Raw genomic sequence first — 15,477 nt, forward strand, 5'->3', positions numbered from 1 at the left:
AAAAGAAAAGCAAAAACGACCGAGTGTCGGCAAAAACCGAGAGACGTCTCCCCGATTCCCGAAGGACAAAGTTTGACGGTCGGCTTGGGCACGGGCTGGCCGCTGCCGCATTGCGCCGTCAGCATTTTGCGCGAGGCGTCCCATTTATTCACTTAAGATAAGCAAAAGTGCTTGGGCTGCCCGAGCGCCAAACTTCACTCTTGCTATTGTTTCCAAACAACTATTTTCCTGCATCCAGGAACGAAAACAGAGACCATCATTGACTATGTTTACGTGCAGGCGATAATCGCATTTCTGGAGCAATCGGAATCATTTACGCGCTTAGAGAAGAATGAACAACCCCGTACACGTGGCTTTTGCGAGTAATCTGATTACAAAGGTGACACGGGAGCCATGTCATGACGCAGATAGACACCCACTGGCTCTAACTGAACAAAACATGAAAGGGGGGGGAAACCGACGCCAGATACGCGTGTACAGAGGATGACGAGACAGTGAAAACGTCGAGTGGAAATCCGACGGCCTCTAACAGAACAAAACATGAAAGTAAGACCGTGCCGGAAATGTGCTCGCACATGAGCAGACCAACAACAAGAGGGGCGAGACGACGAGACAGAGAAAAATAAAGTTGGAATTTTAACTGAACAAAAAAAGGAAGGAAGACATCATTGGACATGTAATCACAGAAGAACAGAACAAGAACAAGAGTGGGTCGATAATAACACCATCGAACGTAACTGGAAAAAACCTGAAAGGCAGCCATCGCCAGTGTGTACTGACAGGATAACAATTACGAGAGTGCCAAAACGACAAAACCGTGAAAGATAATCTTGGAAAACTAACTGTCTATAACGAAACAGAACATGAAAGGAAGACAACGCCAGAAAAGTGCCCACACAAAACAATAACAAGCGTACGGACACGGCAAGGACATGAAATAAAGTTAGAACGCTCAACAGCTCTAACTGTTTGAAACATGAAAGGAAGAACAGACTAGGGACTTACTCTCTTGTGAACAGAACAATAACGAGGGAAGAAAAGTTGGAACCCTAAATGACTAACTGACCAAAACATGAAAGGAAGACATTGCCAGATATGTTACCACACTACAACAGAACAATAATGAACGATAATGAGAGTGGAGAGACAATAAGACCGTGAAACAAAATTAGAACCCTAAATGACTTTAACTGAACAAAACATGAAAGTGGAACGTCGCCGCAAATGTTATCACACAAATAAACAATAAACAAACAGAATAAAAACAAAAGTGCCAAGATGACTTCTTCAGAACAAGCAGGTCATTAAAGCGAAGAAATCTTTTGAGAGTCTGAGAATTCACACGAATTGAAGTTTTAAAGTCAGTTTTTATTATAATCCCCCCCCCCAACCCTCTGCATCCGCCTGCTACCCCCCTCTACCAACTCAAGGCATGTCACACCAATTTGATTATGAAACAAATGGTGCTTTTTTTTCCTCAGTACAGTATTTTTTTCATTCACCAAGATTTGATTTATTTGAATGTTTATCAAAAGCGCATTTTTGTAAAAAAGAAAAAAAGATTTCATTTCCACTTGAGTGTATTTAACTCTGGGAAACTCACGCAAACTGTAAAGTGAGAAAAATAGCATACATTTAAACGATCAATTTAATGATTTTAAAGGCGGGTGCCAACTTTGAACTATCCTTAAAAAGGGGAAGGGTAAATATTGACTCTATTAAGGATGTGTTAACAATGCCCAACTGAGTTCAAAGAGCCTATCTGCTGAAAAAGAAGCGTTTATACGAGCTTGTCTAAAAAAAAAAAAAACGCATAACATGTTACTCTGCTGCCATCTCCTGGCTTAAAGTCATGATCGCAGGCTTACGTTTTCAAAGGACACAGCCTTCCTTTAAAAAGTCTTTTTGCTTTTAATTATTGGATAAATATGTATACAGGACGGTCTCAGAAAATGAGAATATTGTGATAAAGTTCTTTATTTTCTGTAATGCAATGAAAAAAACAAAAATGTCATACATTCTGGATTCATTACACATCAACTGAACTATTTCAAGCCTTTTATGATTTGAATATTGCTGATTTTGGCTTACAGCTGAAAAAAACTCAAAAATCCTATCTCAAAATATTAGAATACTTCCTCAGACCAAGTCAAAAAATAATTTTATAACAGCAAAACTAAATCAAACATTTGAAAATGTCCATCGATGCACTCAGTACTTGGTCGGGAATCCTTTTGCACGGATTACTGCATCAATCCGGCGTGGCATGGAGGCAATCAGCCTGTGGCATTGCTGAGGTGTTATTGATGCCCAGGATGCTTTGATAGCGGCCTTCAGCTCATTTGCATTTGCAGGTCTGGTGTCTTTCATCTTCTTCTTAACTATACCCCACAAATTCTCGATGGGGTTCAGGTCAGGGGAATTAGCAGGCCAATCAAGGACAGTGATGCCACGGTCAGTGCACCAGTTACTGGTGGTTTTGGCACTGTGGGCAGGTGCCAGATCATGCTGGAAAATGAAATCCTCATCTCCATAGAGCTTTTCAGCAGATGGAAGCATGTAGTGCTCTAAAATCTCTTGGTACACAGTTGCATTTACTCTGGACTTGATGAAACACAGTGGACCAACACCAGCAGCTGACATGGCTCCCCAAACCGTTGCTGACTGTGGGAACTTCACACTGGATTTCAAGCAACTTGGATTTTGCTCCTCTCCGGCCTTTCTCCAGACTCTGGCGCCTTGACTTCCAAACGAAATGCAAAACTTGCTTTCGTCTGAAAAGAGGACTTTGGACCACTCTGCAACTGTCCAGTGCTTCTTCTCCATAGCCCAAGTCAGACGCTTCTTCCGTTGTCTCGAGTTCAGAAGTGGCTCGACCACGGGAATACGGCTATTGTAGCCCATTTCCCGGACACGTCTGTGAACTGTGGCTTTTGATACCTGGACTCCGGCTTCAGCCCACTGTCTTTGAAGCTCCCTCAAATTCTGGAAGCGGCTCTTCTTCACAATTTTGTTAAGGCTGCGGTCATCTCTCTCGGTTGTGCGGCGTTTCCGGCCACATTTTTCCCTTCCGACAGACTTTTTGTGGATATGCTTTGAAACTGCACTCTGTGAACAGCCTGCTCTTTGAGAAATTTCTTTTTGTGTCTTACCCTCCTGATGGAGGGTATCAATGATGGTCCTCTGGACAGTAGTCAGATCAGCAGTGATTTAGTTTACTGAACCAAGCTGAGTGTTTTTAAGGCTCAGGAAACCCTCGCAAGGTGTTTCGAGTTAATTAGATGATTCAGGTGATTAGTTGAATAGCCTACTTGTATACTTTTTCATGATATTCTAATATTTTGAGATAGGATTTTTGAGTTTTCTTAAGCTGTAAGCCAAATTCAGCAATATTCAAATAATAAAAGGCTTGAAATAGCTCAGTTGAGGTGTAATGAATCCAGAATGTATGACATTTTTGTTTTTTTAATTGCATTACAGAAAATAAAGAACTTTATCACAATATTCTAATTTTCTGAGACAGTCCTGTAGATGGGAACTTCAATGCTAGGTTTAGATCTTTTATAAAAAGCTTCTTTCATAATGACTCCCAGGGGCTATCTTTTATTTTGTAATCTTCATAATGCTCTAAATAGCACGTCTTTGACTTTAATTTGAAGTCAAATAACAACCGGGTAGGTTTTCTCAATGTTCTCTGGTTGATTATACAGTAATCAGAACATACAGCAGAGGTGTCAAAGTCATTTGAACTCGGGGGGCCACACGGTAGAACAAACATTCTGTCGGAGGCCGGACTAATAGATTAAAGAGAAAGAAAAAAAGAGATAAAGAAATAAGAGAAAGAGGGAGGGAAAAGGGGAGAGGGCGGGACAAAGAGAGAGGTAGAGAGCGTGAGAAACTAAAGGTAAAAAGTCGTGAGAGGGGGGGAAAGAAACGGAGAGGAAGAAAGCAATCCAAAGAGAAATAGAAAGACAGAAGAAAAGAAAAGAGTAAAGAAAGCGCAAAGGGTAGGAAGAGAGACAGAGAAAAGAGAGAAAAAGGAAAAAAGGAAGTTAGGCAAAAGGGGTTAAAAGACACAGATAGAGAAAGAGACAAAGACTAACAAAGGAAGAGAGAAAGAGATACGGAGAGTGAAAGAGATAGAGACAGGGTGGGAGAAGAGGGGTGGAAAAGAAAGAGAGAGAATAAGAGAGAGAAAGAAATAAAGTACAGTGTCTTTGTTCGGGGCACCTGGCTTTGGCAACATTAAAGTGACATATTTCAACCTGCAACTTGTTTTTCTCTTGCGCTTCTCTGAGTGTTGTCTCAGGCCCGCGGGCCGCCTGTTTGACACCTGTGACATACAGCTACAGTGGGGGTCCTTTGCAAGTGATGCCTGGCTTTGAGGATATCCGGTGAACCTGTTTAAAATAGCAAGTCCTTGACACGTTTTTATCTTGTGCTTCTCTTAGCATTGTCTCGCGGGCCCAAGAAAATCATTTGGCCAACAGCCCATGAGATTGACACATGTTCTCTAAAGGAAATGTAGACCGAAACGAAAAGCCTGAAAATAAAAGTGCCTCGGATGCGTCAACCTGGTCAAATGACTGCCAAAACACAGATTTCTTAATTCATGTATTCAAAATTGCACAAAAAGAAAAGACATTTTAGATAAATTGTGAAGAAAATAAACAGTGCAGAGACTGGCGGCATACCATCCAAGGAGGCACCTTCTCCAAAACCTCAATCTTCTCTAAGGTACGCTTCGGGCACCTCCTCCTGGCTTTTCTCTAGAGCGGCGGCCCTCTGGGCGCTAGCTTGGATCTCCAGGACTTTGGCCTCTGTCAGCGTTTTTTCGGCATCCCGGGAGATTTTCTTGGCCTCCTCTACCTGAGAGCGGGCCACCGTCAGGTTGCTGTGCAAGGTGATGGATGCGTGTTCCGCTCCTGGAGAAAAAATTTAAAAAATCATGTTACTGAAGATGATAGAATTAACTAAGAAAATTACAAATGCACCAAAAATGTTTGTACCTTCTAAAGCAATGACCAGTCGGGCTTGTTACTTTAAAAATAATAATAAGTTCAAGTTACTTGCTACCTCTTCCAAATAGTTACTTGATAGTAATAGTAGTGACCAGGAAAAGTAAGTATTTCTGTTACTTTCAAAAGACATTGTATGTCGAAGAATTGGAAATGTTCTAAGCAGTATTTGAGATGAGAGGTTGTTGTGCAATTGAACCTTGTCATATTTATTGCACTTCACCGACAACAGATTTCATCTCATCTCATCAGGTGCACCGCTTATCCTCAGTAGGGTCGCGGGGGTGCTGGAGCCCATCCCAGCAATCATCGGGCAGTGGGCAGGGGACACCCTGAACTGGTTTCCAGCCAATCGCAGGGCACACAGGGACAGACAACTCGCTCGTTCATTCACACCTAGGGACAATTTGGACCGGCCAATCCACCTGAAATGCATGTCTTTGGAATGTGGGAGGAAACCGTAGTGCCCGGAGGAAACCCACGCAAGCACAGGGAGAACATACAAACTCCGCACAGTAAGTCGGGTAGCTGAATTTGAACCCACACAGGAGGTTCCCAAGACCTTAGAACTTAAACAATATGATTAAATGACAATGTGCAGTAAACAATACAAAGTGAGTTTAAACAATTCAAACGAACTCTCACATCCTGAGACAATTGGTCAAGTAGACTTAGCCGACTGTACTTCAGGTAATTAGTCTACAACAAAAGTCAACTGTAAAACAATATAAATTGAGTTTTACTCCGAAGTATAAATAACGATCTCTAGTCAGACAACTGCTCAAGTAGACCTATGCCGTAGTTTGCCCAGCCCTGCTTCAAACTCATCATAAAGACTATTATCATATGATGAGTCCACAAAAAATGTATGTTTATTTATCTTGAAATACTCAATTGTATAATACTACAATTTTACAATGGACCCAAAAAAAAGTGATCAGCTAGTAAATGTTGTTTTTATCCTAACCGTATCCTTAGTGTGATGCAAACATTTTCATACATTAAAGACGGAAGTCAACAAATTTTTTTAAGGTATCGTTATTAGAATACAAAAAAGTTCAATGCAGAGTATAGGAAAATGTGAACAATGTTCCTTAAAAAAGAAGCTAAATTGTTTATAAATTGAACAATTGAGGTTATTTTTTCAACTGAATTGAGTGTTGGGGAATTAGCCTCCCCCATTTTTCACCTGCATTCTACCAAAACGATAAAGATTATTCTTGAATGTTTTATTTCTTCTTGCGCAACAAAAATAAACTATTGAAAAAATGGCAGAAAATTTAGCCCATTTTAAGAATTGTATTTTATGATATTTTATATTGTAACCTGAAATAGCTAAGAAAAAACAAAATAATTAGCAATCAGCTATAAAATACAATTTTATTTATTTGATGATTTTTTTCGGATGAAATATCTTAAAATAATAACAAAAACACGTAAAATGAGAACCCACTCAGAAGCTATGTCATAAAAACTGATGAATCATTTAGAAATATGAAACTTTTATTTTAGAAACTAGTAGGAGTCCAAAAGCCTCATTTAATTACACAAATTTCGACCTATTATTATTATTTTCAAATTGTTTTAATTCGGACCCACATTTTGTCCGTTATTTTGTCTTTTATGTCTTGCGGTATTTGTCGTGAATTTTGCCGTGTACTTTGTTATCATTTGATTCAAACGAGCGGGTGGGTCAAACTAGTTTGGCCTTCCGTCGATCGGTTGATCAGTAATGAACTCATCGATGACAACACCGATCGACCAAAAGGTGATTCCTGTTTATGCGTGCACTTGCGGTGAAGCTCAGATTTCGTTATACTAACTCCTAACGACAATAAAGGCATTCATTTCTATTCAAAAGCTAAGCTAGTTTGACCCACCACCTCATTTGAATAACATATTGGGACAATATACAGGACAAAATAAATGACTAAGTGCATAAATAATGGATAAATTGCATTTCTCTCATGTACTTAGGTATGAGGGGATTCATTTGTCTGATCATTTATCTATATGGCATATCTTTGAAGATATTAGACATGGCACTCCAGGATAGACATGTCATAAAGACTATATAGGAGCTGTAAGGAATTTGGAAGTTTCTGCCACCATCTCCTGGATTAGAGCCACGAATGCAGCCATGGTCAGAAGATTCATGATGCGCACGCAAGTACGTTGATTTCTTATACGCATGGAAATAAACTCTTATTTTTTTCTCGTCATTCTTGTGGTTTTAGGTTGGCGTTTGGACTATACTTGAAACAGTCCTCTTCTACCAACTTTTCTAGGGCCATCACTGCTCTAAACCAACCAAAAAAAACAGTGAAAACATATTTTGCTACATTTTTTTCTTTCTTTTTGTTGCCGCTTAGTGAAACTTAAAAATATATACTATTGGGTTGTTACCTGTGGTGTTCCGCAGGTTTCAGTACTTGGCCCCTTTATTTTCAACATTTACATGCTTCCATGAGGTGATATTATTCGCAAGTATAACATCAGTTTCGCCATAAATCTGTGGTTTGCAATAATCTGTGGTCTGTGCAGCCCTTGAGACTCTTTGTGGTTAAGGGCTGGACAAAAAAACATGACTTGACTTGCATTCAACTTTGAAAATATACATCTTGTGAATAATATATATATAATTTTCTTACTGCTGCTGCTAAAAGTTATTGCACTTATTTTCAATATTCTTACAAAGCACTGTTGTTTTTCATGGCGTTATTATAACTTAGGCCAGTTTTTCTAAGCACGACGTTGTGATTTTCATTTATTTATTTAGTTTTTACCTATTAATTCGATTGTCTTTTATCTTTGTATTACACGTTAACCTTGGAGTGCCATGTCTAACTTTGTGGCTTACAATGTTTTACAACTAACAATTAAGACAATTATTTTCTATTTTATTTTCATGCTACATTAACAAGAAAAAAAGCAGGGACGAGCCTGAAGTTACTCTCCACACCACCCATTTCCCCTGTTCCTCCTAACTCGTGAGTTCCGCAGCCAGAACAGCTTTGCTTAAAAAGTCAAATAAAGCAGATAGAAAAAATATATATTAAGGCTCTTTTAATTCAGTTGAGCAGTGTTCACATATACTCAAAATACTTAAACGATTCACCCAACCTTTAAAGACAAAAATAATTGACTGTCAGAATAACTAGGCAAAAAGATTTAGGGAGGAAGCCTAGAGAATGACCCAAGTTTTAACAACAGAGCGATAAAAGAACAATTATTTAACATTCTATTTGTGAGGTCCCTTCTCAAGGTTTTTTTCCCTCACGCTGAGGTTTAGTTTTTCCTTGCCCGCGTGTTGGTTTAAAATCAGGCGATGGTGTATTTTCCGGGATGGCGGCGCGCACGAGTGCAGCGGCTTCAGGCTCTCCAGTTAAGCTTTTTACTTTCAGTGTTCTTTTATCTCTCATCTTTTCCAAGATAAATACTTGCTATTTTCTTTTATCCTCACTGTTAAAAGTGATACTGGAGTGCCACGTCCAATTACGTTGTTACAATATGTTCTACCCATTTTGTAACAATGACAATAAAGGTATATTCTATTCTTTGAGACATTTTTGTGATTAAGGGCTGTATAAATAAATGTGACTTGACTATTCTATCCATCTATTTATACATTTCTTTTTAAATGCATCATGATTGGTTTTCCAAATGTTAGGACGTCGTCGCTTCTTTTTGCAATCCCAAACTCTTCTTTGGTTTTTAATAACTAAGATCACTTGGAGACTTTCTCCAAGGCAGGGCACATTTTTTTCCCCCACCTGAAGCAAACGCCGCCTCGGCTGCCGTTTCGCACAAGCGGAGGGCGCCGTTCCACGCCGTCTCGAAATCTTTCCACTTTTCCTGTTTGTCGCCCACCTATGGCCGAGGAGACAGCGCGTCGTCATCGGAGAATGGGTTTTCTCGTCTCGGAAGAGCTCACCTCGGCGCGCTGGTTTATCACCACCTGCCAGATGGCTTCCTCCTCCGACGGGTTGAGCTTCTCCAGCGAGGCCAGGTAATGTTTCTGGAGCGCCACCAGAGTGTGCACGGCCTGGACCCGAACAACAACAGAACGAGCTTTTATTTAGGATCTGGGATCTTTTTTTTTTGCCCTCACAGGATAATCAACTAGAAAAACATGTGCACACTGAAGGATCTTATACATTTGACTATAAAGGATTTTATACGATTGATTACAAGTTACATTTAATGAGTGCAATAAAGATTTTCACCGATGATTTTTTATTTATTTGACTGTAAGAGACTTAATATAATACAAATTACATTTGCTGAATGCAGTGGGGATTTTTCACAGGGAAGGCTTGGGGTCAGTGTGGCCTAGACAAGAATGATGTTTACAGAAAAACAACGAGAACGGGAACAAGGGCTGACGCGGGAAAAGGAGACAAGTGTTCTGATAAGCCTTCTTGTTGTGAGTCCTTTAGACATGGCGGCGTCTTTCGGCGAGGAGGAGGGGCACCTTAGCCCCCCCACCCCCCGTGGGGCGGGTCAGGTGCCCCTCCCCCTCGCCGAAAGACGCCGAGTCAGATAACTAATTCGAACAATTTGGTAAACGATACATTTTAATATTTAAAACCTAACAGCACCAACTAAAAGAACTGCAATTGCTCCTTGATGCCGGGAAATGGATGCAAAGTGTTTCTAATAGACAAAGCTGGCCTGAATAAACACAGTAGAGCTGCAGGATACAACATGGATAGGTTCTTAAACGGGGATTACGAGGTAAAATTACTGTTGAGTGGGGGATAGAAACCAATGCCAAAAGGCTAGGAGACAGAAAACTCAAATGAAGACTGATTTTTAAACGCCCATCTGCTAAGGTAAAGACTTGTGTGCCTTCTTTGTATCATTGCAAGGCCTCGTTTTTGTGGTTATCATGTTTATGCTCCTCTCTTTGGCATCACTGTAAATTTTGGGACACATCGTGAATAAATACAGTATTGTCTACTTGCAAAGTTAATATATAGCACAAGAGATTCCGAACCTAATTTGGAGAAAGGCAATGTCAGAGGGAGTTCAGCCAATGGCGTGTCGACATTTTCATGATGTAAAACGCAAACCGATTGCAGACTAACATTTTACATGACGTCGACCAATAGCAGAAAGGCGTCTAAGAAGAGTATTTGGGCATGTGTAAGGATTTGGAGTGGATGTGCTACAGTGGGAAAAATGTTGTAAAGAGGGTTCCAATAAACATCTTATTCCAATCTGTTTAAGGCAGAGTCCGTAACTTCAAAGTAATCTACTTGCTGACGCCATCTTCTGGCTAAAATCATCATTGCAGCCTCTGTTAGGCTGCTTGTTTTGGCTGTTCAAGTACGTGACTCTCCTAGACGCCCTTTAATAAACCTTTTTTCATCTTTTTGGGGGTTGGGTTGGCATTTGGACTGTTTCTGAAACAGCCCTTTTCTTACTTTCACCAATTTCATCCTGGAATAAAAGAAAAACACGAGCACGCGTGTGAAAGCACTCTCTAACCCTAACCCCGCTCCCCCCAGTCTCCTTTTCTCCAGCTTAATGCGCTCCTTGGCTGGAACACCAAGATAAAACTAACAAAGGCAGATAGATGCGGTTAAAAATATATATAAAGGCTCTTTGATCTCAGTTAGGCATTGTGAACACATAATGAAGAGAGAACCCCTCAAACTAGGTACCCCACCTTTTTGAGTAAAAACATCATAAATGTCTCCTGGGGGTGTACTGTATTTTTTGGCACAGGGACAAGACGGTATCTGACCTTGGAATACTCAGTGATGGCATCTATGAGGGCCAAGGTGGTCTGGGATAGGAAAGTGCTGGAACTGTCCGTCACCAACGAGGCCGCCCGTCTGATCAAGGACTCGTGAGTGAGGCTGGGGGCCTGCCAAGACACCCCCAAAACAAAAGTCGGAATATTACTTCAAAGAGTTGCACAAGAGTTCGAAAAAATTCAGGGGAATAACCAAGAAGTTAGCAAAATTCCCAGCACTGACATAGGACCAAAATACGGGGTTTCCCTCTAAAAATGTATCAACATTTTAACTTGAAATAGTCAAAAGTCTTTTTTTGTATTTCAGATTTGGTTTTGGAGAAAAATAGGTGGATTATGGGCTTAAAGTGTGTAATATTTGACCACTAGAGGGCACTGTTGTCTAGTGCAAACAAAAAAAACAGTGCCACAGAGCGCAGTGAAGCTGCAAGATCCCAGACAAACCAAACAGGTAAGGATTCGACTATGTAAAAGAAATACAAATTTCTTGACCTATGATTTTTAAATCAAAAAGGAACATTAGTATTATAGTTCATGTATTTATTCTTTCGCTGAATACACGATTTTTTGTAAAACTAGCAGGCACTAAAAAATTTGAGAACATCTTGGACATGCTGAAGAGCAAAGACGTGCTATGGCATCTGTGTGCAGAATTCTCGCACTTCAGTTTTATTTTCACATTTCCAGACTGTGTTCACTATATTCAGTATATCCGCCTTTCTCACTCAAAATTAAAATCTGAAAAAGAAAAAAAAGAAGTTTATTGGCTCTTTAATGTCCAAGTGTGTATACATTTTTGGGACACTCTGTATATGACATCTACAGACTGAGGAGATCATTTCTTCCTCATGCCATGAGGCTCTTGAACTCCACCCGGGGGAGTAAAAGCCCACATGAAACCCCACCCCCACATTTGCATATTACCCTATTTTTATTACAGTGTCACTATTTAAATCCTCTATATCAACACGTTATATTGGGTATTTCTGTGTTCTACATCTTTTATTTTATTTTTCAACACAAGGATACTGCTGGAAGTGGGAATTTCCCTACGGGGATGAATAAACTATCTATCTAAATAAATCAACACACAAATAAATCACATCATAACTAAAAATATGACTAAAACGAAATGTATTGATTTATTTATGCATTTCTTACTTTATAAGTCATTTATTCATTTTGGTGTGTATTCTGCCGAGTACAATGTGACAACAAAATGTTTTTCAAACGAAGGGGGCGGGTCTAATTGTCCGGGCTCTTCACCTATTGGTTGCTCAACAAGCACGCTACACAATTGCCATGCCTTCACCACCAATTGGTGAAAAGCTCAGCCAGTTTGACCCGCCTCCTCATTTGGCAAAAATAATAAATTAAATAAATGGCAAAAAAAGACAAAATGCATCAATATATGAACAAATAGTATTTATGTCACATATTTAGGTATTACATGACTTGTGTACATTCATACATTGATTTTTCTTGATATAGCAGGATTGTTCCTCCAGAAACTGGAGGTTTTATTCATCTGATCATCAATTCCTTAAAGAAATTCAAGTTCACATTTCATTGAGAGGGAATTAAACATTGACTTTAAGCTTATTAAGGGGGTAAAATGAATAAATAAAGGTACCTGCGCAAAGGGAATGGCACATAGCCCGCCACTGATCACCCCCACGGATGCCACCAGGCTCCTCCATCTTGTGTGTCCGACGGTTTTGCCGCGTCTGGCCAGCACCTGAGCATTTCTCCTGTCAAAGTCAAAATATTCTTTTATTTTTAAGCTTGGTTTTTCTTATATGTTTGGATAACATGTTTTTCCTGGAGAGCCACGTCCAGTCCCGTGTAAATAATGTATACTATGTTGTTTAATCAATGAGAATAAAAGACAGTTCTATAATGCTCTAGCACAAAAGCACACAGACAAACAAAACTGTGGGTAAAAATGTTTGACTATGTGTAGAACAAAACGTAGTCATTACTTCTCGATTCTTTTTTGGGAAATATGTTGCTGGCATTGCCATTGCACAATTTTTCATTGCACCTGAAGTTATGTACTATTTTATACGCTGTTTTATTCCACTTATACTCCAAAAATACTTGTCCTAAGTTTGACCTCAGCTTTGAGTGCGACTCTTCAGACGGGTGTCGTAAACCGCCTTTGCTTTGGTCACGGGGCGTGAACATTTCATCGCCATGTGTTATAAAAGTGGGTAACCGTGGAGCCCCAGTCGCTCTTTCTCCACACGATTGTAATTGGCAAGGAAGAAAGATCCATTCTTTGATGAGGCTAAATAAATTAATATGTGGACTATCTTCGTCGCCTGGTTAATCAAATTTCTCTGGCTTCTGAATATGTTCCTACTGTAAGGGTTTAGACAAGACACATGAAGTGTCTTCGGAGTCAGATTTCAGCGTAATAAATGTTAAAACCTTACACACCTTATAAATATTGGTTATTCATCCTAATATTCTTTTTTAAAATTTGAATTCTTAAAATATTTTATGACAGGTTTATTCTTGAGTGCCACTTCTAATCTTGATGTAAACAATGTTCATTCATCAACGACAATAAAGACTATTATATTCTAAAAATCCGCGGGTTTAAGTTTAGACTTTATTTTGAACGGAAACAAGCCTTGCTCATGTGAGATTTGGGTTTCTTTAAAACAAAAATGTTTACAATACATTTAGAGTAATTGCCAGGTTCATTGCAACCATTTACACTTGTGGCTAAAATATGTTTATATGGGAAAACAATATCAAAAGATTGCACTTACAATATCTCATACCCCAGCAACATTTTTTCTTATTTTTTACCTGTAGGAGGCGCTAAATAATACATAGTGTCCCTTTAACATTAACATATTTTTTTCAGAAAGGATTTTCAAAATGATCCTATAATCCCTCAGTGCCCTTATACAAAACAATTGCTTCAGTGGTTGACCGAGCCTATTTTAACCATACTACTAAGTTACTACCTGGTAATGACATAGTAATGACATAGTTATAACATGTTACCTTTAATGCGAAACAAACAGGTAGCCCTGATGCACTCATCAGTTACGAGTTTTTCCTTGCCCGCGTGTTGGTTTAAGATAAATATATGGTTGCTGTAGGAGGACACAAACGTTCCTAACGTTTTCCCATATGCATAAATCGATTTACAAAAAGGAAAGTTGACTGTGAGGGCTGGCACTTCCAAGACAAGTGGAAATAAGAGTAATAAGCAGGTAGGCACCTTGCATGGCTGACTCCCTATTGGTGTGTGAGTGAATGGGTAAGTGTGAAGCACATTGTAAAGCGCTTTGGGAGCTCTTCATTGACTTGAAAAGCGCTATAGAAATGCAGACCATTTACCGTTTATATAGAGCTGAAATTTGGTAACCAATAGCCGCGTTTGGTCCACTAGAAATAATAACTTAATAATAACCACAAGTAACACAAAAAAAAACAGAAAAGAAAATGAAAAATTGGTTTAAAAGAACATGAAAGCGATACAGCAGTTTTGTAGTTTTTTTCTGCAAATTTCTCCAGTGCTACTCAATGAGATTTTGCGAACACAACTAACAAATCAACACACAAAACAATGACTTTTGTTAAAAAAACATCTAGTTTTATTTTTTTCCCAATGTGAAACCATAAACGTTGAGATGCAACAAAATATGTATGGCACAGTTCTGAGGTCATGAGATCAACCCTTCTGTGTGGAGTTTGCATGTTCTCCCTGGGCACTCTGGGTTCATGTCAGGTCAATTGGCCGGTCCAAATTGTCCCTAGGTGTGAATGAGCGAGCGAATTGTCTGTCCCTGTGTGCCCTGCGACTGGCTGGCAACCAGTTGAGGGTGTCCCCTGCCCACTGCCCGATGATAGCTGAGATGGGCTCCAGCACCCCCGCGACCCTACTGGGAATAAGCGGTGCAGATAATAATCGTTATGACTCAGTGGCGTGTCATTGATTAGCCAATGCAGGGGAGTGGCTGTCGACTCGATAAGTGTCCATTTATTACAAAACAAGTTCCTCTCACTACGTAAATCAACACAGAAAAAAAGTTTTTTTTAATTTAAAAAATTATTGTTTTATTGACAATTCGTTATTTGACCCTCATTTTAATATGAATCGAGTACTGTCATTGGTTCCACTGTCTTCCGGTTTCATTTCCAGTACAACCTCGTCGACTAATTGTCCTCAAATAATAGCAACCCGGGATTTTTCTTGTATATTAGTCGTTTTACTCAATTTCGAAATCGTTTTTAAACGACAACAATCTTAATTTATTGAAATTAGGACCTACCGAAGCAAACGGAGGAATGTGACGCCGCGTCTCAGCGCGGCCATGTCGGTCCACCGCTGTAAACGTTATTTCCGGTGAGGTATATTGGCACTTCCGGTTTCAATTTAGTGGCAGAAAGTGAATGTGAAGAAATGAAAAAGTAAAAACAGATCACGAAAAACGAGAGCAAATGGCTATCCCAAAAAGGACAAACGTCCATCGTCGGATTCGTGAGAAGCGTTCTCTGAGAGGTTTGTTCTAAAAATTAAATCGGTGGCGTCTTTTACAATATATTTACGCTCGTAATCTATGACAAAATGCACAAAAAATACATGACAAACTACATGACAAAATGCATAAAAAAATACATGACAAATTATATGACAAATTGCACAAAAAATACATGACAAACTACATGACA

General features: G+C 39.5%; 1 protein-coding gene across 1 annotated transcript; it reads right to left on the reverse strand.

Moving 5' to 3' along the window:
* Positions 1-4,597: 4,597 nt before the first annotated feature.
* diabloa (diablo, IAP-binding mitochondrial protein a) lies at positions 4,598-15,222 on the reverse strand. The gene is made up of 6 exons (XM_088345263.1): positions 15,078-15,222; positions 12,416-12,533; positions 10,771-10,893; positions 8,953-9,063; positions 8,792-8,888; positions 4,598-4,925 (listed from the first exon to the last, which is right to left on the reverse strand). The coding sequence occupies exons 1-6, from the start codon at positions 15,119-15,121 to the stop codon at positions 4,723-4,725; spliced, it is 696 nt and encodes a 231-aa protein (XP_088201389.1). The 5' UTR covers positions 15,122-15,222; the 3' UTR covers positions 4,598-4,722.
* Positions 15,223-15,477: the final 255 nt, after the last annotated feature.

This window comes from Urocampus carinirostris, chromosome 10 (assembly GCF_059441175.1).
Source record: "Urocampus carinirostris isolate Australia breed hairy pipefish chromosome 10, RoL_Ucar_1.0, whole genome shotgun sequence".
Taxonomy (NCBI): Eukaryota; Metazoa; Chordata; class Actinopteri; order Syngnathiformes; family Syngnathidae; genus Urocampus; species Urocampus carinirostris.

What these genes read in the sequence shown, in the direction of transcription:
- diabloa (XM_088345263.1), bottom strand. Translation starts at nt 15,121, where the DNA reads ATGGCCGCGCTGAGACGCGGCGTCACATTCCTCCGTTTGCTTCG. An exon ending in GTGCCATTCCCTTTGCGCAG is followed by an intron (nt 10,894 to 12,415) that starts GTACCTTTATTT and finishes GTGTCTTGGCAG; the next exon opens with GCCCCCAGCCTCACTCACGA. An exon ending in TGATAAACCAGCGCGCCGAG is followed by an intron (nt 8,889 to 8,952) that starts GTGAGCTCTTCC and finishes CCTCGGCCATAG; the next exon opens with GTGGGCGACAAACAGGAAAA.